General features: G+C 37.5%; 1 protein-coding gene across 5 annotated transcripts in view; it reads right to left on the bottom strand.

The window, feature by feature from the left end:
• Positions 1–25180, bottom strand: part of FNIP2 (folliculin interacting protein 2) — a 49799-nt gene that overhangs the window by 4560 nt on the left and 20059 nt on the right. For 2 of the 5 annotated variants that reach the window (XM_051617084.1, XM_051617082.1), the window contains exons 2-18: positions 23256–23382; positions 19815–19949; positions 18306–18406; positions 18152–18223; positions 17399–17499; positions 17164–17253; positions 15953–16024; positions 15207–15336; positions 11662–11863; positions 10999–11087; positions 10027–10173; positions 9731–9900; positions 9190–9315; positions 6439–7729; positions 5500–5656; positions 4153–4353; positions 433–548 (exon numbers count right to left, since the gene is read on the bottom strand). In XM_051617084.1, the coding sequence (XP_051473044.1) occupies positions 433–548; positions 4153–4353; positions 5500–5656; positions 6439–7729; positions 9190–9315; positions 9731–9900; positions 10027–10173; positions 10999–11087; positions 11662–11863; positions 15207–15336; positions 15953–16024; positions 17164–17253; positions 17399–17499; positions 18152–18223; positions 18306–18406; positions 19815–19949; positions 23256–23382 (3327 nt within the window). The remainder of the gene's footprint in view (positions 1–432; positions 549–4152; positions 4354–5499; positions 5657–6438; positions 7730–9189; positions 9316–9730; positions 9901–10026; positions 10174–10998; positions 11088–11661; positions 11864–15206; positions 15337–15952; positions 16025–17163; positions 17254–17398; positions 17500–18151; positions 18224–18305; positions 18407–19814; positions 19950–23255; positions 23383–25180) is intronic. The other 3 variants (XM_051617086.1, XM_051617083.1, XM_051617085.1) reach the window with 2 other exon arrangements.

Genomic DNA, 25180 nt, shown 5'->3' with positions numbered 1-25180 from the left:
CCAATCAAGTGCTATTATAAAACGACAGCTGCAAACAGGACACCTGTCTATTTTCCTACACCTGTTTTTTGAGAACCCCTCTTCCCTCAAGATTCAACTGCACTACCTAACTTTGCAAATTTTCAAGTATTTGTTGGGATTGATGAGACAGAAAGCATACATATGAATGTGGGGATAACCTCCAAACTTTCTTCATTCTGAAGGTTTAAGAATGACAAGCGATTTGCTCTTGCTGTTGAACTGTGTCTCCTCCTGATTTCCAGATGGCTCAATAGAACCCACTTTTACACTTTATTAGGCACATGAAAGAGGAGAGTGCTAAATATGAAGAAGCAAGTCCTCGTAGGAATAAGACATGAGGATTCAGAAACTGAAAAGGAAAATAACTGCCCCAAGTTTTGCCATTGGTTAAGAGATATCTGCAATACTCACCCCAATACAATTCCTAGTTCTTTTACATGCACTCTTGTGTGTCCTCGCAGATACTCTGAAAGCATTTTGCTTTTGAGATACATCTCCTGTAGTCTATCCTCAAGATGCATTATGCACTGTAAAGAGACCAAAAAGCTCAGAAGGGCTTTAGCAATCACATACAGATTTTACAGAAATGTAAGAATATAATTTCAGCTTCTACCTGAGCTAGGAAACTGAGATCTTTCAAACTAAATCTCCACTCCAGAACCAGAAGAGGCAACTGATCTTGTTACAGCTGTGCTAGAAACGTTAAAAAGTTACACTACCCTTCGAAGAGGAACCAACTCATACAACTGGGGCGTTCCAGCTTATTTGGGCAGCAAGTTTATTGTACAAACTGCACATCCCACTCAAGTCAGCCAGTGTTTCTGCTGACGTTTAAGTTTTAACCAGGTCCAAAGACACTCAAGACATCTCAATAAGAATCAAAACAGAATACTTGGATCAAGTTGTCTTTGTTACAAGTCTGTAACAATTTGTTCTGAAAAAATCAGTTTAGACAACAGTTCCTAAAATGAGCACTCTTTAGCCCTGGAGATCTGCCATTCAAGAAACTAAGACTTCAGAAGTAGAAGACACCATTATCTTATTTGTTATAAAATTACAGCTCTTTCGCTCACTACTTTACTGGAGAAGCTAGATTACAAATCTTTTTTAGGCATTTGTTTTTATTAGCCCTAGGTATGTCTAGTACAAAATGGCTTAAATATTTGCTGCTCTTTGCCAAAAGGCAAGAGTTCAAGACAAAATACTAATTTAATCACTCCCCTTTTCTTCAGCAGTAGCATGCTAGAAATGCATATTATTTTAAAATAAAGTAATGTGATGCATGGTAATTTTTCATACAACTGCAGGAGAGCAAATGAACCTTAGCTTCAAATAGAGACAGCAGGTTTTTTTGGCAAGACAAGGTCAGTAGGTAGGATGTCTTCACAAGGTGAGTAGATAGGATGTCTTATCAGGTACTTTGTTCTAGGATAAAAAGTACATTGAATTCGATATATTCCTTCTCTGCACTGGGACGACCGCTTCAAAAAAATTAGATTAGTTCAGATCCCCAAACTCCAGGAGATGAAAGCAGGAAGCACATGCAGAACCTCACATTACGAAATGTATAATCATCCAGCAGGGTAGACAGCAATTAGAAACAGTAGCAGTGAATAGCTTCAGGCCATCATCCAATGTACTTTTCAACTTGAATGAAAACCATAAATATTAGAAATGAGATAATGTGAAACAGGTTTTTTTTTAAATTGAAAAATAATTATGAAAAAAGTGACTCATGCTAGTAGGTAGAATACCATTAATTTTTCTGATGGTCTTGAGCAAGATGAAGATTTTTAATGATTCTCTGAGCTTTTATCAGGTCTTAACCAGGGAAGATAGAAGTCTTTTTTAAAATATGCTACATACTAGTAGAATAAGATCACTGAGATCAGTGGAAGAAAGGCAAAAGCATTTTGAGACTAGTTTGATCTATTTGTTTCAGGTAATTTTTCACTCAAGTCATTATCATCATAAGATTTCTGATTCTAGTCGAATGGGAAATATTCTCAATCTATTCCATTACAAGTAACTCTAATGAAATAAGCATATGAGCATTTCCTCAGTGGTGCAAGGGAGCATGCAGCTGATTCACAAAGTAGTTCAATATATTGCAATTCCAGTACTAGTGCTAAAGGATTGTGGACTCTTTTTTTTTTTTTTTAAGTTGTGAAGGAGCAATCCCACATTATTCTAATAGAGAGATTCTTTACATAAGATTATTTGCTCCTTCTGAATGCCAGTGAAGAATCAAGACACTTTTCATTGTAAGCTCAGTATATGAATCCATTTTGTTTGAAATGTACACATTAAGCAAGGTACAGAAGTCCTTTTTTAATGTTAGCTTCCTCTGCAGCTTTTCTCATTGACTAAATGGAAAAAAAAGAGTCAAGTCACTTCTAAAAATAGAAAAGTAGCTTAAAATTAGTTTAAAGGTGCAGGTAAAACTTTTGACATATTGCTGACGTATAGCAGCTGCAATCATCACTTCCCTCTCACCCAGGCATACTGCAAAGCTCTCTGCAGCACGGTTACCAGTCTGAAGCGCCATAACAAAGTTACCACCACTTGCCTTTAATCTGGTCTCAAGCTGGGCTTTGTTTTATGTTGTACCACAAAACCCCCAAAAACTTATGAATCTGAACAGTAAATGCATGCAAAGAAACAAACTCCTGAAGTAAACTTAAAACATACTGCATTATGTGCATCTGATCAATATTGCTACATATGTATTTATTAAAATCTAAATACATAAAATCACTACAATAAAAAAGTTACACTTCTTCCCCAATTTTGGTGAAATGCTTAACTTCCATGCACCAATGGTTCTGTTTTAAGTAAGTGATGCACCAACAGAAGGATCCAAGTGTCTCTAACTTGAATTGTAGAAAATGTACAAGCTACTAACACTGTCATTTCACTGTTCCATTTTACACACACACAAAAAAAGTAAATAAACCCTGAAAAACCTTCCATCTCCAAACCCCTCCAGTAGCACACAAAGCATACAGAAATGCCACGCACAAGCCCCAGTGCAACACTGGAAAGGACACTTCAGTTGCAGAATCAACTATTCCATTTAAAAATGCCAGAATTTAAGGTGTTACTGTGCAAGTGTTAGGATTAAATTTTAACTGAAGTTGTATATTTTTCATATCTGGAAGAATTCAGAGACAATAAGGACAATGTACCCACATATTTTGCCTAGCACTTGACTTCAAGTACTTCAACATAATCAATTCCACTGCTTTTATCCAAAACAGTGCAGACTAACATTATTTACAGATGTTAGTGTTTAGCTCAATCTTCCTCTTCCATCTGCTAGCACAATAATTGCACATTTCCCAAGACTATTTGCTAAAGAACACATTCTGTTAATTGAAAAAGGGGTGACTACTGAAAAAAAACAGCCTATCTCCTCTCACTTACAACTGCAGATTGAAAACTGTATTATAACTACCACAGTCAGACTTGTGGGTAATTTTGCTGTAATCAGCAAAACCAGCATTAGTGATTTGCTCTGATGAACTCCACTGCTAATGAGGACAGGAAAGGATGCTGTGGGATAGGGAATATGCAGTCTGACAAAGTAACACTCCCTGCTGCAACACACAGGAGATTTCAGTCTCCTCCCAGCAATCCTATCCAATAGCAAGGGTATCTGAGACAGTACTTGCTGATAGGGTTGGCTAAAATATGCCTAAAACAGAAGGGTCAAGTAAACACAGGCAAAATTATCTGGGGAGGAGAAAGAAGAGGCATCTACTGCTTGGGGTTGCATAGAAAGCCCAAGAACAGAAGGCTGAATGCTATAAACAGTTTTGGGTAGATGGAAACTTCAACAACCTAAAGAGTAGAGGAGTATGGAAATTATAAAATTGCCTAAGCAACTTTAGTTCTGGCTTTTGTATTTTGGAGTACTTAACTTTAATCTGGTCTACTAGATGTAAAATACAGATTAAAAAGTACCTGTTACTTGACTGTAGCATGCATTCTTTTAAATATGTTGTACCAACTCTGCATTATTTCAGGCATTAGTTCATTAATATAGTAACACAGTGTATAAAACTATGCATCTCCTATCTAAGCTAAGCAATTTTCATTGGCTTCAGTCTTCAGTAAACAAATACTTACAAAGTCAGCTGGGACGTTGAGTTTGTAAAGCTGTAAAATTGACTGCAATAAACTGGACACTTGACTTGAAACCAAAACATCCTTGCCTAACTTCATATTGTCCATCATCTTTCTCTGGCTTGTAGCTACTTGTACGTTCCATTTATCAGTGTCTGCAATAATGCAGACAGCTTCTGCTATGGGCTCATCTAGCACAGGATGCTGCAACAGACACAAAGTACATTATGTGACACTTTCATATACACCACCACAACTTAGTCTGACATACCACTTTTATTCACAGTGAAGCAGAGAATAAGAAAGTGATTCAATGAATGTTTTTGTCCACTAGGAAACCAAAGGCATCTGCAAACTGACAAGGAATACCAACTTCAGTGACAGAGTTTACATTCAGCTGCATTGGGTCAGTTAAGAGTTAACTGTCAATTTGATCAAGGCATTTACTTTTGCTTGAGTAGCGCTTTAAGGTCACTACTCCAATATTTTTTTCTTCAAGTATTACACCTTCCCTGAAAAGATAAGTTTTTTCCAAAATGAAAAGAGCAGTAACTATACTGATTCAGTAATGGTCAAAGTATATTGAATGTTTCCAAGACGTGTGAGGGATTTCACTATGCACAATCAAGGCAGGATCTGCACAAAGAGACAGTATCGTATTAGATCAATCTGATAATGTTTAAAGTAGCTACATACACACACCACTTTTGGATAGTACACAAACTCATTCCAGCAGAATGATTCTTAATTGCTATAGAGAGAAACTGTTGACAATTATTAGACTAGATAAACATTAAAAATTACTTTAGTGAAAGGATAGTCATAAATTAACTATGTAATTTATGAGTACCTACAGTAAGAATGTAGCAAAAGTGTTACCTATAGACCGTTACTTTATGTAGTCAGTCATTTCTGCTACAGTCTGTTATACTAGGGGCCTGCACAAGACTTCATCTCCTTTGTCAAACATGCCACAAAGTGGCAAAATAATAATAAAAAAGCAAGTTGAAACATCTTACAAAATATAGATAATTCTATCTGCTATTGTGATTGAAAAGAGAAGCAGTTTGAGGTTTTACTTCCTTGTTTGTAACTTGAAGTTGCAAACAATTTTCCTTGTGTTTATCTTTGAAGAGAAGCCTTAACTATAAAGGAAAGCACATGTGATTCTTGTGTGAACAGGCTTTGCACACAATTAATTAAGGGCTTACACCTTTCAAGAAGGAAGACATGTCGGGTGTGGCTGTTAAGACAAGGTAAGCAGAAAGAAACCTATTCCAAGTACTTGCTTCTGTAGATCTCAGTAACATCAAAAGTCCTACTATCACTCAGAAGAGATCTTTAACTCACATGCATTGCATGAAGTAGGTCTGCTAGTAGACACTGCTTGAGTTTTTCATCATTATTTATTCCATGCAGCACTAGATCAGGTATGTATGTATGACAATAACCACCTAAAAGTGATCTTCCAAAATTTTTCACACATTGACTGCTGATTGTATTTGACCTGAAACACAGAAATACAAAGCAGGTAAGAGTCTTGCTTGACAAATTGCATTAGATTTTACATGAATACGAAGTTTGATTAATCACTACTTCTACTGCCAACATTAATCAATAGTTGTACTCAAAATACAGTATATGAATTACTGCTGCTCTTTGAAACAAGGATTTTAAAAGCTGAACTTTAATGATGTACTGATTCTTTCAAATTTATGAAAAGGCAAATCTACATGTATTAAAGCTTGTGGTATGTATGAGCTCCCTGTTAGGCAGCTAACAGATTTGCTAAAATTGTGTTTTCTCCAACTCAGCCCAAGAAGCAAACTCTTCTAGCTATCTACCTTAAGCATCAGTAAGCTACATGTGGACCTCAGAAGTTTTCAAGTAGGATGCTCTTATATTTTTTAAATATTTGTTTTGTCAAATATTTCAAATCTAAAGAATTATCAGTTTAAGCAAAGCTCAAGTTTTGCTTGTTCTTACATGTTTTGTCTACACATCTACATTAAATGTTTCAGGCAGTTTCTAATAAAAAGTGATGAAACTTTTTAATAGACACTTGAAGAATACCTTTGTCACAAATCTTCACTATCTAAACCTGCTTTTAGTTTTCTTTTTACCAAGTTTGTTTATACAAATTCTAACCACATCAGTGTCTGTTACAGACATGTTTGCAAGGAACTTAGTCAAGATCCCAGAGGATTTCAGTCTTGAAAGCCCAAACATCTCTAAATTAGCAACAGCTTTTGACTCCATTTAGTTCTAAATTAATTTAAACTTCTTTACCTTGGTAATGGAAGTTCCACTTCTGCAAACTCTTCAAGTCTTTTGCTGGCATTATGATGATGCACTTCTTCAGGGATACAACAATCCCCGTCTTCGTCACTGGCTCCAAGAGCACTGTCTGAACTCTCATTCCTTGGAATGTCCCCTTCAACTCTGAAGGAGATTTTTCTTCCAGCATCCCCATAGGGGACATCTTTAGCACCTACTTTAGGGGAATCTCGTTTGACAGCAGAACCTACTTCTACATAGCCAGGGGAACAGTCCTCTAGATTGCCAGAGCATAAAGTTCTAGCTTCTTTCAGGCTTGGCAATTTTACAGTTTCTATGTTATCTGTGGGTAAAAGTGGGTCACTAGATATTATGTTCACTAAATTCATTTCAGTTCTTTTACTTTCCACATTTTGGTTAAGTATACTCTCTTTCCCCTCACAAACATGTTTAATGAAGGGTATGAAGGCAGCTTCACAACTTTCTTTTTGATTCTGGGAAGCATCCACAGTCACATTTGTGGAACCTGAGGCACAATGTATTACCTCTGGACTTTTTCGGTATGTCTTCAGATTTTCTTCCATTTCTCTTCTACGAGTTTCTAAGTCTGACTCTGGAGATGCAGAACTCCCAATCTGAAAGGTGACCTTTTCTAAGTGTGAACTCCTGTGGCCAGACCTTTCAGGACAAGGTAAGGCAGATGACCTACTAGACAATTGCTTTTCCACTTTTCTCTCATTCTGGTTCTTGTTCTTCTTTATATCCATTAAATCCTCCAGAGTAGACGGCTCTTCAAAGTGGCAGGATACAATTCCTGTATCAGTGATAGTTCTTTTCCTACCATCAGTTGCTCCTTTACAGAAACTGCTAGTTAGACAGTCAACAGATGCTTCAGAGTTCTGACCAGCCTTTCCTATTGCTTCTCTTTCTTTTGAAGAGGCTGGGACAGCATGAGTGCTTTCTGGGTCATGTACCCACTCTGCAATACCATTGTTCTTACTTCCATGATTCTTCGGAGGTAGGATTGGAGGCACAAGAGCAGGTTCATTTTTAACAGTGACAACCACATAATCAGACTCCTCTACCTCGCCCTTTTCTAGTGCAGTTGTTATCTTGCTTCCATTCAGAACTTGTTCTCCTTCTCCAGCCTTCCCACTCCACGTCAGCTGATTTTCCTGCAGCTCAGAGCACCGAATGAAGTAAGTTAGAACATAGAGCAAGCGCTGCACCAACTCCTTACGTTTCCCAATAATAACAGTTCGAGTCAATCTAACTGGAGAGCCTATGGCACCATAGAGATCACCTATACAGGAAAACAAAAAAATGTGAAATTAACTCTTATATTTGGTTTTAATACAACCTATACTGGTTAAATTCAACACAGTTTGAAACACCATTTACCATAGACACAAAACAGACAGCTAATTCCTTTCACAGAAGTTCATAATGATGCCAGTGATGGACTGGAGAGGCTGCTGTGTGGTATTAGTGTGCTGCCTTTCCCCAGTTAAAAACACCTTTGTAACTAGCCCCATAGCCCAACACGCCAGCAAATTCATTCCTCAGTAATGCAAAATGGGCTTCAGATTACTCAGATGGAACTAACTTCAATGCCTGCTGGGCCACAAGGACTAGGACTTTGGAAATGAAATGGTAAGATATCCTTTTACTTTCAAGCTGAGCACAGTTGCTATGGAAATCAGATTCAGGCTTCATATTCATTTCCACAATTGACTTTTTATATAAAACAATTACAAATAAGACAGTGCAAAAAGTCAGAATTGTGGTCTTCAAAACATACTAATGTCTATTGTTAACACCATTATATTGAAGCTGATGTTTAAATGACAGTATTATGTCTTCCTGATAGTGGCATTCACTGTTGTATCAGTATGTAATTGTAATTGATAAATGAAAACACAGGTCTGAAGGTGGAAAGACAGGTATGTAAAAATACTTTCCTTAAAAAGTAATTTTCATTTTAAAGCAATAAGCTCCATGATTTTTTCTTTTTCCCCCTCTTTCTAAAGAAGGCGACCAGCAGAGGGCAACATCTTCCTTTCATTATCAGTTATCCACCTGATAACAGGTTTTGAGCTTTATAAGAATGAAATAAAACCAGAAAGTATTTTGAGTTCAGACACAGAGAACTCGGCTAGGCCAATGCTGGTAGCAACATACAGCCTGGGAAGGTGAGAAGAGAAACAGATTCTTGACTAGTCACCAGGGGAGGCTCCCCCGGGACTGACCACAAGAGCTACTGTGGATCTTACACCTCCAGTCCAGCTGGTTTTCATAACCCCAGGCCTGGATCCATCCTCTACACCCTGAGCAAGCTTCTGTTTTCCCCTCCGAGCTTAATCCATTACTCCTCCACATAATGTTTTAAAGACATCCTAAACCAGGAAACACTGCTACTGCAACTACGTGGCCAAGGTAGTAATTCTTAGTTTTATAAATATTGCTGAAAATAACAAATATAACTAAGACAGCTAGCAGGAAATAAAAGTGGCAGCAGAGGATAAAAGTCACATTTTTCCTTCAGTGTGCATCTGTGTAATTTTACAAGGCAATACAGCATATCAGTTAAGACTGCTCTGATGTCAGACTCACAGCAGCTGTGAAGAAGGAGGAATTTTCAAGGATTTACCACTGGCATTGTTATTCTCTCAGCTGTCACTCATCTACTCATTTGACAGCAGTTATTTAAACCCCTCTGTCAAGACAACTTATAACCTATAAAATATTTTATCAGATAACAACCTGAGGAGCTGGCATTGAAAGAAAATCTTGGCCCAAGCCCACTCATGTAACTGTGAAGGAATGGAAGTACTGCCAGTTGCCAGACTGCTACTCTGTTGGCTTGGTGTCTCGTTGTGACTCCTAGCTCTGTGAGAAAGAGATAAAAGGAGGTAGACAGGGAAGTTTCAACTACAAAGGGCCTTCAAGATCCAGAGAACTCCCCTCAATCCAGTCTGTTCCCTCTTGTTCTTCCTAAACTGCTTGGATCATTCACAGCACTTGCACCATGTTAATTCTTCTATACCAAGTCACTTAACCAAGCACTGTAACAGAGTATGACAACAAGGGACCAAGGTAAAAAGCAGAGAACTCAGCCTATGCAAAAAGGTCTCTGAATGCTCTGTTTAACCAGTCACAAGACATTCGTTAGTAGCTCTGCCCAGCTTACAGCAGGTGAACCAGCAAATACAAGCTGTATCACAAGTAGCTCTTGAATAAGAGGAGTGGATGCAGGAAGGTGCTAGTTACAGAGAAGCGTTAAGGCCTTTGATTTCCTACTGACCAAGCTGTGCCCAGAGAGGGTTGTATGGATGGGATTTTGCCAGCATGTTCACAGACTGTGATGTGCGCTTCTCAGAGAAGGCCTTTATGGGAGGATGGTCAACTGGCATTACTGTTGGGACCCAAGCCAGATGGTATGTCAGCACTGCCGTTAACAAAGCAGCAAAAAACCTAGGAAAAAGCATACGACCAAAGTAACATCAGTAAAACAGTACCACATTAAGTGCTTTAACCTATCTGCATGCACTGGGAAGTATACAAGCTTTTTTTAAGGAAAAAGGTGTGAGGAAAGCTTACTGATTTTTGTTGATCTGTTCTATCAGAAACGTAAATTCTTTAAGAAAACGCTGGCATAGCTGATTCTTCTCCAGGGTGCTGGACATCATATTAAGCCACACGGGCTCTGCAATCCTTGGAACAGAATATAGGTTCCAGATAGTAACTCTGCTCAAAAAAAAAAGACCCAAAAAGTTAAGAGCTAACATGCACATTTCAGTCTTGCACATACAAGAAGCCTCTTTCCTTCTCCATTGTCTGTTGAGTTTTATTCACTTATGTTTCATAGAATCTAGGAGACTAAACCAATGGGAAGAGTTTTCCAGACACACTAATTACTAGTGCCCCAGCACAGTAGTCCATTTAATTCAGTGTACCAGTAACTTAGTGTCTTCATATTTGTCTTGCCTTTCTTGCATTCCCCTGTGTATTTGTACTCGGAGAAATGATTCAGAAATAATTTTCAGCGGACAACAGAACCCATTATTCACCACAGTGATTTGATTCCACATTCTAGACGTTACAGAAGCTTCATCCCACCAAAGCCTTGTCTCTCACTCCTGTGCTGCCTTTCTTGGTCTCTGGATATTCCTTCTTCTGTTAGGTACCAAAAGAGAGACTTTGACAACACCTGTTTTGTCAGTTACACTGTTCAGCATCTCTGGCTAGGAGCCAACAACTTGGCTGTCTGAACACAACTATCAATCCACTCATCAGCAGAAGTCAACTCTTAATGAGATCTTCCAGATTTTAACAGACAGTCCCAGGTACACGTCAGTGCAACAGGATGACTTTTACTTTTGTTCTAAAAACGGCTTAGCTGTTTTGCTCAGGTTTTCTAAAAACAGTTACCCAATTCCTAACACAGAAAATTCATTCACACTAACTTCAAAGACTGGCTAAATTACAAGACCCTGCATTCAGTTGCTTATAACAGGAAGTAAAAAATATCTTTAGAAAGGCATAAGAAGAGTTCTCCTACCATCAACTCACCTGAATTCTCCCAGGGCATCCATGACACGGCTGATATAAACCTGCACTCTTTGGCTGGATTCTGCTATTTTTCTGCATGAGATCATGGCCTTGAGTAAGAGTTAAAGACACAAAACAACTTCTTAAAGGATTCACATTCTTCACCTTTTTAAGCTTCATTAACATGTCAAAATATTTAAGATCTATCCACAGTGCTATACAGCCACTCATGACAGCAATTGCTGCCAGCTTCCCTCCAAATCATGAGGGAACAATCCCTAAGACTGGACATTGGGAAAGAAGAGAACATCTTTGAGAGTAAGGGGAAGACAGCAACAAATATTTTGTGTGTCTCTTTGTAACTGTTTGAGAGGACAGAGTATCGTAATTTCCATAGTTTTCAGGGAGTAAAGAAAATCTCATTGTGAAATATGGCGAGAAGGAAAGAAAACACACCCATAGCTTAAAACTCTCCATTCTCATTCTGACTAGAAAAGAAACTGCACCTCTTTTTCAGCAAATGCTGAGTTTCTACTCTGGGCCCATGCTCAAGACTACACATGTAAGGAGGAAGGGAAGCCTGACACCATGCACCTTGTCCCACTCTCCATATAGCATATTCTAGAATACTTCATTAACTTTGACACTTATTTTTCCACATTAAGCCAAACTAGTATTCTGTACCTTTTCTATTGCATATTTCAGCTTGTTCATGTGAGATTCAAAAAGAGGAAAGTGAGAGAAAAAAAAGTCCTGGAAGTTTCTCTGTGTTTCTTCTTTTTCAGGCAGAGAAAAGATTATGCTGATTGCAATTTTTTTCCTCCGAACCATTGCAGGATTAGAGTTGCAGCTTTCATCAGCCATACTAAACATTTCTTCAGTGGACCTGTAAAACAGATTTGTAAGGACCATTACCTATATACTGAGAGGTAATTTGGCTTATATTGATATCTCTCTGTAGTGAGAGGTAATCCCTTCTTAGGTCTCCTTTGACTACATAAGACTTTGCTGTCACCTGTTTCTGAACAGATACCCAATATTTTGATGGATAAGACATGTTTGCCCATACAGAAGGCAGACAAGCCCGAAAGAGGCCAGCTCCTAAAGTGGTGTGAACACTTTCCTCTGGAATAAAGCAACTACAAAATCTCTCCTAGATTTACCTTCAAGGGAGATTAAGAAAAAGCAATGAAGGCACAACACACTAAATTATTAACAAAAGAGATTAAAAGTAATTTCAGAGCTGTGAACTGCATCCAGCACTCAAGATCACTCAAGATTCTGTCTAGGTGCTCAGCAGTACATCCATCATGCTCTTGAATCTGTAGTGCTGCTCATAAGGGAAGATGGAAAACATGCTACCTATACTATCGTAGTATTTTTAAATGGATGTTTTAAGGCACTTAACCATGCAAAACTTTGTGTTTTAATGGACGACAAAACAGCACCACTTTGTAATTACTGTGAAAACACAAACTTAACACCTACAAATACATCTGTGTCTAGCTCAAAGTTGAATATACTTCAGTTTAAATTGCTTTGTTTTCTGCTAAAAAACCCAAACAGTGGCTATTGTATGATCATTATTATTTCCCCAAGTTCTGTTTATTCACTTGATAGTTCGGTCATGTTTCTTTCAGCAGTTTTCAATATTATTCATGGGTTGATACTGGGACCAATACTGTTCAATATCTTCATTATCAGCCTGGCCTGTAGATTTAAACACACCTTCAGCAAGTTTGCAGATAATGCTGAATGAGAAAACAGTCAATACACTGGCAGGCACTGTCCAGAAAAACCCATCCTTGGAGATTCTCAAGACTCCATTAGACAAGTTCCACAGCAATCTGATCTAAATTACAAGTTAATCCTTCACACAGGCAACTGATTTGCATTATATGCCCAAGTCTCAGCCCAGCACAAGTTTTTCTGTGGTTATACAGAAGGGTCACAATCCCATCACCTTGTTTTTCCATAAATACTGGCATCACAGTTCTAGAGACTGATGTTGCTGGATTTACAGAGCTATTATGTTTTCTTGCTTAAAGTTTTTTGATCAGTTTCACTGAAAAACACATCATTAGAAAGTATATACATCAATGAGTAAAATAGTATGGTTAAAAAGTCTTTCGGAAGGAAGTTTAATTAAATAAGGGCTTTGAATCCACTGAGAAATTAAAAGGGAGAAGGGTAAAAAAAGACCAGAAAGCCATTAGAACATAAATTGAGACATTCAGAATAGGAGCTCCTATGGAAATAGCTTGGTTTTAGAGTTTCTTGGTAAGTTAAGACAGCAATATCAGTGAGTGGTAATTAAAACTTGAAGGCTTTTCATATCAGAATTATCTTGAAATGGAGCCTGTGGCACTTACAGACCACTATGAAGAAAATAAACATGGGAAAAGCCTGAATGCTAAGCATTCATTCCAAGTTCACTCTAAAAATAAGCGGTTTACAGTTTAATTGGCTTGACAAACTTAAATATATAAAAGTTTCTCATCATAGAGTTATGAGTCCAGTAATACAGGAAAACACACACAATAAAACCCCAACAAAAAACAGCTTGTGGGAAATCAGAGTTCAAGACAAAAACATAACCTCACTTGAACTTCAGGAGCTTGCATGTAGAGAGAGAAATTCCCAAGGAAGTTGGGAAAGGATGTTTCTTAGCATCTAAGAAACACCACAAGCTTTTGTGCTGCTTCCCAGGAACAGAAATTGAAGAATTTAGGTCTGTGAGAGAAGCCTTTTCAACAAAGCTGCTAACGTAGCTTGCCTGCCAACTGACTACAAGGAGTTCCAGCTAGACATCTCATTTTCTTTGAGCTACTGGCCTAAAGCATCAGTTACAGAGACTGTAAAATCTTGGCTGTGCAAACTGAAGTGCAAACTCTGCTGTCACTGAAGTATTCAACCAGAATCCTACTGTTTCTCTAGCAAGTAATCAGAAAATATGTATTTGAAGAGGCTTTTGGGCTTAGAAAGAACCCCAGTTCAAGAGTAATTCTAGACAGTGGAGCTAGTAATGTCCTATTTCCAATATATTTCCCCCCCACAGATTCTCCAACATGAAAGAAACTCAACTTACTTCCTACAATGAACAAGCAGCCCAAAACCCCTACTTCCCTCTGAACAATGCTACTTTTGTAACACTTGAAAAAGGTTTCTATTTCTGAAACTGGCTCCTTCCTAAAATGGGCTAAAATTATCTTATTTACCCTAAATGTTTTAACTTTTTCTGCATGCACTGCTCTCAGCTTTATTTCTTTAAGAAACCGGACCAAAAAGTATTTCAATTTACTGAAGCAAAGTGTTTACTTGCTTATTTTCAACAGCAAGCATGATTTAGATAGCATGTCTATTACATTACAACTACTGCATGATTCTTCATGCTAAAAATAATTTGCTGTGAATATCCAGAAAAACACTTCAAGTGTTGACACTTGGGGGAAAAAAGTATTTTCAAAAAGGTTTTGGTTTTTGACTGACCACATATTTTTAACTGGCAGCTTTTGAGCTTAACTGAAAAACACTTAAGAGGGGGAGAGGTCAATCATTTAAGCTCTCCACTAATTCCATGCTGTCTCTGGTGCAGGTGGATCGGTACACATATGCAGATACTCAAGAATCAGTTGCTATTTTGCAACCAACAAGGAAGAATTTGCTTATTAGTTATGAAAGGTTTGCTGCATTCCATGCTTTGTTATGCCACTGAGCTACAAAAGCTAATAAAATTCCAAAACAGAAGCCAAGCTTTTTGATCACAGTTCTTTTTTTTTTTTTTCTTCCTGTTTTGTCAGAAGTCACATCAGGAACATCCTGTACCAGCCAAGAGAGTCATCATGGGTTATTACTCCAAAATTTCAGTAACTCCTCACTAGTCAGACTTCATTATGGTATAATGTAATTATGGCAGCAGTGCTCCTACAGTCCCTTTCATCTGAACAGGATGCTCCTTCAGAAGCAGTGTAATTTGCTTTTCCGAATGTGGCTTCAGACACAGCCTGTATGTTCAATAGAAGTAAGTATAGTTCAAATCAGGCCTTGCAGTTCATGTTTGGTCACAATTTGATCTTTCTTCATATTGGCAATATTATGTAACATGCACAGAAGTTAAACTAAACAAAGAGCATTTAGTAACAGGATTTGTCCTTTTAAAGAAAAGAGGCATAATCCCTGTTTAGCTTAAACTAAAACAGCTGTTTTAAGAAGAAAAGTGTTGCACTCACCACCTTGGAATAATTCCATTCTCTAAACTGGTTGTCTGACTTCGGAGCCAGCGACGTTGGTAGCTGCTAGAAGACGATGATGAAGAGCTTGGAGATGGAAAAGGGGTGACCAGAAGACTGCTCAGAGATGCTATTAAGAAAGCAAGAAAACCCACATACAAAGAATTACAAAGAGTGCTGGTTAAATATTTTTCTTTGTAGTCTAACTGCAAACAAATTTCCACAGATATTGCTTTTGCTTTCTGACCTTTTTCACATAACTCACTTGCAACAGGACAGAATAATTTTAAATATTTCTTGCTGCCTAAGGACATTCTTTCCTTATAAAGTCAGAGATCTTCCTTACTAGAACATACTAAATGTTGTCTTATCCTCATTAAAAGCATGCTGTCTTAAGAGGTGTTGCCCTCCCATTACAACAGGCAGATCTCCTGGTTTCCTGGCCTCCTTTTCCTATTCAGTGCAAAAAACATCATCTCTTCCTTGGATTTAGTGAAGGCTCCAGCTACTTCTTTCTCCAAATTATAAATTGGGTAAGAACCCAGAAAACGATGGCTGTCAACAAAGAATATCACTACAAATATTTTTGCATTAAGGCTTGAGGCAAAAGAAGAAAGAAAGCTGCTTAGCAGATCCAAATTTTTTGGATTTCTGGGTCATAGGGTGCCTCTCTTTCAAGTGAATCCCTGCATCAAAGAACTGTAAAATAATTACAAAAGCCAGCAAACAAAACAGACAGCAGATACCTGACCGAGCAATGCCACTGTCTCTGTCCTCATTTTGTCCTCTGCTAGGCATATCAACAGGTGTGCTGTGTGCTAAAACAAACAGATCAGATCAATAGGAAATATTACATAACTTATCATACTATTTGTCAGCATTGAAAAAAAAAGTTTAAGTTTAAAGGTCATCAAACAGCAAAGATACATCTTGTACTGTTACTCCAAAGAAGCAGTATGGTGTGAGCAGAGGTAGCAGCAAACAGTATTTCCATACTGAGTAGTATCATGTTACTAGATTAAGTTGGTTGTTTGCCTCAATCTAAAGACCTCTCTAAGAAGCTTAAGAATGTGAACACAGTCTATATTATCAGAAATCAGATATGCTTTGAAAATGAGGACTGGTGGTAGCCCCTATCTGTCCCTCTTGACATTTTGTGTGTACAAGACTGTCACTTTACACAGGTTAACATCATAACATAGTCAAGCATAAGGTCAATTAAGCTTCACTCCCCAAGCAGAAATTTACTATCCACAAAGCCTCACAGTAAGACACATTCAGCCTATGCTGTATTGCATTGAAGTGTTAGTAATGCAGAGTCAGTCAAATTGTAGAGCATGCAAGATCTGCAAAGGCTGTGAAGAAACTGCATTGGTATTCCAGTTCACATTTTAGCAATAAACAGAACTAATAAGGTCTAAGATCTACCCACCTGCATGGGTCATCAGTATGCCTGTAAAAGCAGACTTCATGTAGTTCAGTTTTGAAAATGAAATTAATTGATATTGTTAAAGAAAAAACCTTAAATCCCCTCCCAGACTAAGCTCAATAGTTAATTTTGAAAGTGTGCCATCAAATTTAAAAAAGCAGCAAAAGGTAAGAGAAGAAAGAGCTGTACACCAGCAAGACACCTTCATATTAGCAAGAAACGAGCTATAAGCTAGGAAACATAAATTCTCTAAGAAACATAAGGGCTCATTTATTATTACAAACACTGTATAAAAATACCTTTAAAATTAAATAAAGGAATTATAAACAAAATAGGAACTAAACCCAATTCATGTAGGAGTTTTTTTGGAAAAAAAAATAAATATAAGCCAGATACTTCTGTTCACTGTCACTATTTTAGCCCTTTCTGTTTTTAGAGAGTAATTATGTATGTCCTACAAGAACTCAGAAGGAGCTGGATTTGTGTGCATATGGATGGTTCACACTGTGGCTGGCATTCCACACAAACCTGCAAAGAAAGAAGCACTGCGGATGAGCCGGAGGGGACCTCCTTCAGACACACCCTGCAGCAGCTTGCTGCTACACAGCTGTAACACACCTAGGAAACAAAAGCAATGTAGAGACAATGCAATGCAAAAAAAAGAAAAAAAAAACAAAACAAACAAAGGTGATACATGGGAAAAAACCAAAATGAACAGATGGCCTCGTGTTGTCAGAAAGACATGGAACCTGGAAATAGTTACCTAAATTACTTCCACTGCGACAGGTTCCCAAACCATTCTGATTCGAGCTCAGCTTTCCAACACCGGTATCTTGGTTGATGTATTCAAAGCTATCTTGTAAGCTAAAAAAAGGAGAAAAGGCCAGTGGTCCTTAAGAATGTGATTACTATGCATTAATATTAGCTTGAGAACTAGGCTCATTTTATGGAAAAAAGAAGGCTGAAGATTAACTTTACATTTGAACTTAAAGACCAGCAGGTTTTCTGAAACTGTGGAGATAGACATTTATTGTCTATATAGGCTCCCTCTTTGAGTTATTTTAGGTTTCTGTATGTTGTATCTGGGATTCAGTTTATTCACATTTGCCCATTTTTGGGACAAGGAAAGATGATACATAATGTATCTTCAACAACAGATGAAGGAAACAGAAGTGGGGTACAGGGAGACAAAGCTTTGTCAAAATAGGGTAGAGATAGAGGCTTTGATTCTCCAAAGCATCTAACCTCTAAAGTTTATTGCATGCTCTGGACAAATTAAGAAGCAGAAACACAAGAGAGATTTTATTTTTTAAATCTGGGTGGCCTGGATCAAGAGAATCCTTCCCCATAGCCATAATTTCTGATTTTCTACTAAACTTTTCCACTTCAGCTAAGTCAAGCTTAGAAGCAGCAACAGAAGGACTACAAAAGGAAAAAGAAGGAAAGACAACTGCATGGCACAGGGAAGAGGAAAAAAAAAAAAAAAAAAAAAAAAGAAAAGAAAAGAGCTTCTTACTTATTGTTGCTTCCACTGAAGCTTCCAACCCTGGCTGAGAAAACTTTACTTATCATCAGCTGTGGGGGAGAGCTGTAAGGATAAACAGTCATTTAAGTGAGTCATAAATTCCATGCACCTGACAAGAGAGTGCACCACATAAAAGGACACTCACCGTATATAGTGAATTTTCAAGGTGGAGCCTTTGTAACTCATTGCCACTGAGCCAAACATCATTTCTCCCAGCATGTTGACATCAGATGCTGGTCTGGTGTACTACACAGACAAGAAGATGCAAAGAGCAAAGTCAATAATAACTTGGCATATTATTTCAATACAAATAACTTCTGCTTTTCCATCTAGGCTAAGATCCTTTGTGGTTATAACATATTGAGTGCAAGTACAAGCAATTATAGCTGGAAGATATACTCTGCTTTGCTCACTGGATGGGCATGATTACCCTTGTTACAGGGAGACCACCAAAGGCATTTACATCTTTCTAGATGAAAAAAGATCTACTGCATTTCCAAAGAAATAACTGTATCCAGCAATATAACCACGTAACAGATTGATGAAACCTATAAGTCTTCATGGGACTTGGATTCTATGGCCTGGATCCTTAAGCATTAAACTGACTTCCTTATTCAAATGGGTAAATTCTCCTTCCCTGCCCTTTTAGAAAGTTTCTTGGAAACTTTTCAGATTGGAAAACGATTTATGAAGACTGTGTTCCTAAGTATAATCAGACTAATTTTTAAATTTTGTTTCAAAGACTGATCATCAATAGCAAATATGGAGAGAAGTTTGTTAATTCTGAAAGAACCATAGAATCAATGAATGGGGTTTGAAGGGACCTTTAATTTAAAGGTCACCTAGTCCAGCATCCCTGCAGTGCACAGGGACCTTTTTAGCCAGATCAGATTGCTCAGAGCATCCTCAAGCCTGACCTTGAACGATTCCAGGGATGGGGCTGCCAGCAACTCTCTGGGCAACCTGTTTCGGTGCTTCACCATCCTAATTACAAAGAACTGCTTCCTAATGTCCAACCTAAATCTACCCTGCTCTAGTTTAAGGCCGTCGTCCTATCGCTTGTATTACTTTACCTTGTAAACAGTCCCTCCCCAGCTTTCCTGCAGGCCCCCTTCAGGTACTGGAAGGCCCAGAAAGAAACCACTAGCTTTCCAGTTAAATATCAGAAGTTTATTACCTTAATCTATAAATGCTTCAATTTACATTTTTCTAGATGAAATGTTTATGCTTTTACTGAGAATAACAGCCAGAGTACCTAAAAAGTAGTTCTCTTGAAAATTTCATGTTATAGTAATGCAGACTAAAAGGACACTTAATACACTATGTTCAACAGCATATTCACAACTGACCTGAAGCACAGGTAGTAGACATCTTTCAAAACAAGAACAGAACGGTGCTTTTTATGACCTTCACAAATAATAATGCTATTAAAAATCTTTTGTAACTCTTCCAAAGAGAAAACCAAGATAGACCAAAAGTTAAGATGTACCCACATGTTCTTGCTTTACAATATTTTAAAGACAGGGTAGATACCTCAAGGTTCAGATTAACTTGGAATATTCTAGAACTATAGCTAGTCATTCAATGCATGTTTCATAAATAAACTTCTTCAGTATAATGGACAAAAACAAGCAAGAAAAACAATGCACATTACCTGATACTTCGGTATATGTTCTTTGACATTTTGCACACAGGTTATTGAGGTACTATGGGAAGAAACAGTGTTGTTCCCATTGCTTCCTTGGCAGTTCTTGGCAGAAGTTTTTACAGAAGCATCCTCTGCCATTTTCTGTGTCAAAACAGAGCAATATAATGAGAACAATGAATACAAACATGAGAACGCCCATCTGCAAACATAACATGGGAAGATTTTTCTTAAAATACACGTAAGCAACAGAAATTAAAAGCCTCTTATTTGGTTCAAGATGTATGTATCAGTTTTAAAAGATTTGTAAGAAGTCAAGAACAGAGAAAGAGCAGAACTACCCTGACATTTTTGTCATCAGGCATTTTCATAATATTACACAGAGTAATTAGTTTAAATTCCACTGGAAGAGTATTCCCAATGGCTACTAATTGCTCTGTGTAACATTTGCCAAAGTTCATGTAAACAAAGTCTCATCTTATGGGTTGCTTACAAACCAACTTTTGTAGTCATTTGCAGAATTAATTGCTCAAATTGCATGTAATTTTTGCTCCCCAACTGATTAACAGATTTCTTAAACAAAAGAACAGCCAGCAAAAACATGCATCATTTGGTAGAATTACCAGGTTATAAAATCTACGTTAAACCTCTAAAGGCAAGCAAATGAATGCTTAAATCCAGATGACTGTTTGATTCAAAGTTTACTCTCAAGTCACTATGTTTTAACAACATCTTAGAACTTATCAGAAAGGTGTAAAGGAAATCGCAGAAAGATGCCAACTATTCACACGTTTCCTAAGAAAAACTGCATTGAATTCATGTTTTCTGGAACAGAAAAATAATCAGTTTCTTGTTCTCTTTAGCAGTCCCTTTTTCCCCCCAATTTGAATATTCATTAGATGTCAGTTAAAAGGACCATATTATTTTGAACATACTTCTCACATGTACTTGAAATTATTTATATGAAGGGAGCAAAACTGTAGCCTTATAGCAATGAAAACTGTTATAGTCTTAGAAACCTTATCTCAAACTCTTAACCTTTTTATATATTTAAGAAATTCAAAATCCCTTAATGAACATATATTAATGCAATCATTCATTCATGTGGTGCACATCAGAACAAAGTGGTAAGTTGCACTTCATACCAGCATGGTTTACCTCATTGAGAATGTGCACTGGCAGAGATCAACTCTTTTTTTATTTTTTTAAATGTCAACAAGGTACATATAGATAGTTCACAAAATAACAAGCAAGCAGGCAAAAAGAAATAGTAACAACCTAGTTGCTAATAAAAAGCAGTCAGCCAAAATTTACATAATGCATTTTTGGCTCTGCAAGACAAGAAAGAGACAGTAACAGGAAATTAAACGGAAATAAAAGTAGAATCCAATATTCCACAAGAAGATGACTTACTTTTAATACAAATACTTTGAATACTGCTGCATTAACTGTATTAAGTTTTAGCATACTCAAGTCACCCTGACAAGATGACAAATGGGCAGACGGAAAGATGCAGAAGAAAAAGAGGAAGAGCTAGACAAGAAAAATAATGTAGATGATCTGACATTTTTTTTAAAGTTTAAACTCAACTGCAATAGTACAGCTCCTTTACCATTTTAAAAATAAGCCTACTAAAACATGTTAAAAAGCTAAAATCCCAGACTTCTAATTTTTGTCCCCTATTTGCACTCTTTGTGCTTGTTTTCCTTGCATAGTATTTATGTGCTATTGCTTATCTAATCCCAATGTGACTGTCATTAGGGGTTTAGAAATGCACCAGTGTCAGTGGTCACATGTTTAATGAGCTATTGACAAAAAAATGCCTAATAACAATGGTCTGATATATACCATCTGCAGAAAGAACTGGAGATTAGATGAAGAACATTGAGAAGAAATGCAGTATATTCTGAAAATACATGGTTAAATGGAATACAAACCTGTGAGTTCCCCCAGGAAGTAAGTTTACTGCATACTTTAAAAGCACTGTATTTGAATATTCAATGTGAATAAGCTTTACTGTATTTAAGGAAAATGCACAACGCAAACACGCAATTTCTTGACTTTAGTTTAAATGAGACTGAATTTGAGAGTAATTTTCCTTAACTTTAAATGAACCAACTTTTAGGCTTGCTGTTTGACAACATCTGAAAGAAACCATCAAGCATTCAAGACCACTTTTAACATCTCTGTACTTGTATGCCAAAGTGCACTGGCTGTTTTAAAAGGGTGCCTCGATTAGTGTCTGGCTAGAAAACAGATTATAGCTTGTATCATGTGTTATAAAGGAGGTTATAATCTGTTTTATGTCAGTGTTACAGTTTCTGATAGGACATTTTGTAGTTAATTTTTTGTTTAAAATATTCAAATGGCATAATGTGAGTATTTAAAGTAAGCCAGAATTATTTATCTTTCTCACATGCTGTATATTTTAAAACAACTTTAAGATATGAAATAACGACAGGAGGAGGGAGGGGGGCAAGATTAACAGACCAGGCTGGCCCATTTACCCTCTTAAGCAGATGATCAGTCATCAGCTGATTATGCTTATCAGTATTACTGATTTGAAATAATGGTACATTTGCAGTGTGACTGAAACAGAGATTGCTGTTTTCTAAGTGTCTTCATCAGTAATTTTCACAAGTCACAACCTTTCACATATAGCTAGTGATTCTACAATGAACCATGCTAGTCTGAAGCTGCTGGTTTTAACAAATGCTTCAAAACAAGCAAAAAATTGAAATAATTCAATATAGAAAAGAAACAGAGCTACTAGGAAAAAACCCACAAACAACAACAACAAAACAACCACAAACCAGAAAATACTATTAGTTTACTTGCCTTTAAATCACCTAAATTTGCTGGAAGCATTACTCGACAATTTGTGTGCCTAGAGAGCAGCACAAAGAATTTGCATATTGATAGCATCTACTCTTGTTTCTATGTGTGTTACCAAAACTTAGGTGATCCTATACTGCCATGTGTCAGTCTTAACACAGAAAAGCATGGTTAGCCAAAGTGGAGTTGTTTTAATTCACATAAAACCAACAACTTTAAAATACAAACACCAAAAGGAGACAAGCACATTTCAGAGACATACTAGACATCACTGGAACAGTGGGACTGCACAACAAAAAGCAATCCCAGTCAACACTAAAAAGGCTAAGGAAATACTCAGTTTAAAGGGATATAGATTGCTTTGCTTGAAAACAAATCAGGTCTCTGTTGTTAAGTTTCAATATCATGTTAATAATATAACTACCAAATACTAGACTAGTTACGTATTCATAGGCTTTTTGGAATCTAACACCCTCTTGTTGCAGCTATCACAGAATCAAGATCAAGTGAAAGACCACAAGTAAGATTAAGTAGTTGACACTTACATTAAAATTCCTGCTTTGGGGAAAGGAAACAAAAGAGCAGTAGAACAAAAGCAAAATTAGCATTTCATACCTGAACCACAGCTTCATTAATTTTGCGGACTGCTTTGGAATCAAATAAGACCTGTCTGCCTCTCCTCTCACAGTCTTGGTAAACTATCAGGCGGATTTCATTCAAGTCAAACTCTGAAGAGGACCAGCTGCAGATTATAAACACAATATGTTAAAATAGTGTGCTTACTTTGCAGGCTTATTTAAGTGAAGAAGCAGGTATTTGGCAAATACATCTTTTACTCAGCATTTACAAGAATCAGGCTGTGATTGCAAAACTTGGACCAAAAAGGAACTCAAAGGAGCATTTAAGTCCAGTGTCACTGATACACAGGTAGGCAGAAGCAGAACAATTTTCATCTAACCTTTTTTCAAGATTTTCCAGAAAAGGAACACAAAACTTTGACTCAGCAATCTGCTTCAGGCCTTAACAACTCCTAAATTTACCCCCTTCTCCATGTACAGTTTGGATCATCCTTATTGCAAGGTGTGTGTCCTATTTTGTGAAATTCTCTCAGTGGCAATGAAGAACAACAGTTACCAACAAGCTCAAGGCTTACACCCTCCCTCATCCTCCTCTCCTCTAAACAAAGCAAACCCAATTCCTTTCAACCTATTCCTGTCTATGCAAGTTACAATTTTTCCAAAGTTTAACTCCTGGAACTGAAATACAGGCTTATGTTGTTCTATTATTTTTTCCCTTTCTTTTGAGATGTTTCAGAGCTTACAGAGCAATAGATTACCAAAACTTGGTCTCCAACTATGATGAAACTAAGATACTCCTGAGATTCAACCTGGCACAAAACAATTCTCTCAAGCCAGCATCTGATGGTTCCTCAGAGATCCACCATGGCACATGATTTGCCTCCTTGCGCTACCACAGGAGGCTGAGAAGCATAACTGATCACAACTGCAACGGCAAGGGACTATTTCCTAATTCCAAAGGGAATTACGTCTGCACATGAGAGCATGGAGGTTTGCTTGGCCTTGGGTTCAGCTACAGAAAATGCTTTTCATCTTATGCAGCTGACAAGCTGGAATTAATGGAAAAAACCTGCTACTGCATTAAAGCAGTGCCACACAGCACTGGCACTCTGTCACATTGCCTCATTCCTGACCTGGATGGACCACATCAAGGGGGCAAGAGTACAACTGTTATTAATAGCTGTTGGTTTAACAAATTGCATACCAGACTTCAGTCAAGGCCACGCTGATCTCCCATCCAAAAGGATGTTTCATTTAGGAATTTTCCCAAACTAGGCTCTACAGAAAGGGAAGGTAAAGAATTGAGGGAAGAGCAAAAAAACTCTACCGAGCTGAAAGACAAGAATTTCTGAAGCTACTTCTTTTATTCCACACTCTGTTAACAGCCACAAATCAATACACCAATGCCTGCTAGAGTAAGTAAGGTAACCATAGGCAACTGCTTTAGGAGCAGTCAGAGATTTGCAAATTTATTATAACTAAAGCTAGATTAACTTCTTCTTTGTGCTTCATCTTGCATTTCAGAGATCAACTCCCCTTTCTATGTAGCTAGAAAGGAAAATAAGCTTAAATAGGTACCTTTTTCAAAGCTGAAAGACCTCATCACTCTGGAGGTTTTATTCAATTTTTAAATACAGTGGGAGAGAATAAGCGAGATACCTATCTCCACTGTAAGGAGATCCACTCTGATACAGGTATACCTCATGTACATAATGTGCAAGGGTCCAGTACTTATTGAAGCCAGATCATGGAACAATGCTAAAGGGTGTTTTGCCATCAACAGTGAGGAAAATTGCTGATGTTTGTAACTTGTTGCCCCCCAAATGCTAGGAATGCCAGGCAGATTTCAAGTCTTCCCTTTCAAAGGGACTCATTACGTTACCCTGCATGAGATCAGACCTGATACCATTGTTGATGGTTGCCCAACAAGGATCCTACACACCTCACATATACAGAGAGCTG

The sequence above is a fragment of the Apus apus genome, chromosome 4, assembly GCF_020740795.1.
Source record: "Apus apus isolate bApuApu2 chromosome 4, bApuApu2.pri.cur, whole genome shotgun sequence".
In the NCBI taxonomy this organism is placed as follows: domain Eukaryota; kingdom Metazoa; phylum Chordata; class Aves; order Apodiformes; family Apodidae; genus Apus; species Apus apus.
The sequence above is the reverse complement of the archived record's forward strand: the minus strand, read 5'-3'. Positions and strand labels throughout refer to the sequence as shown.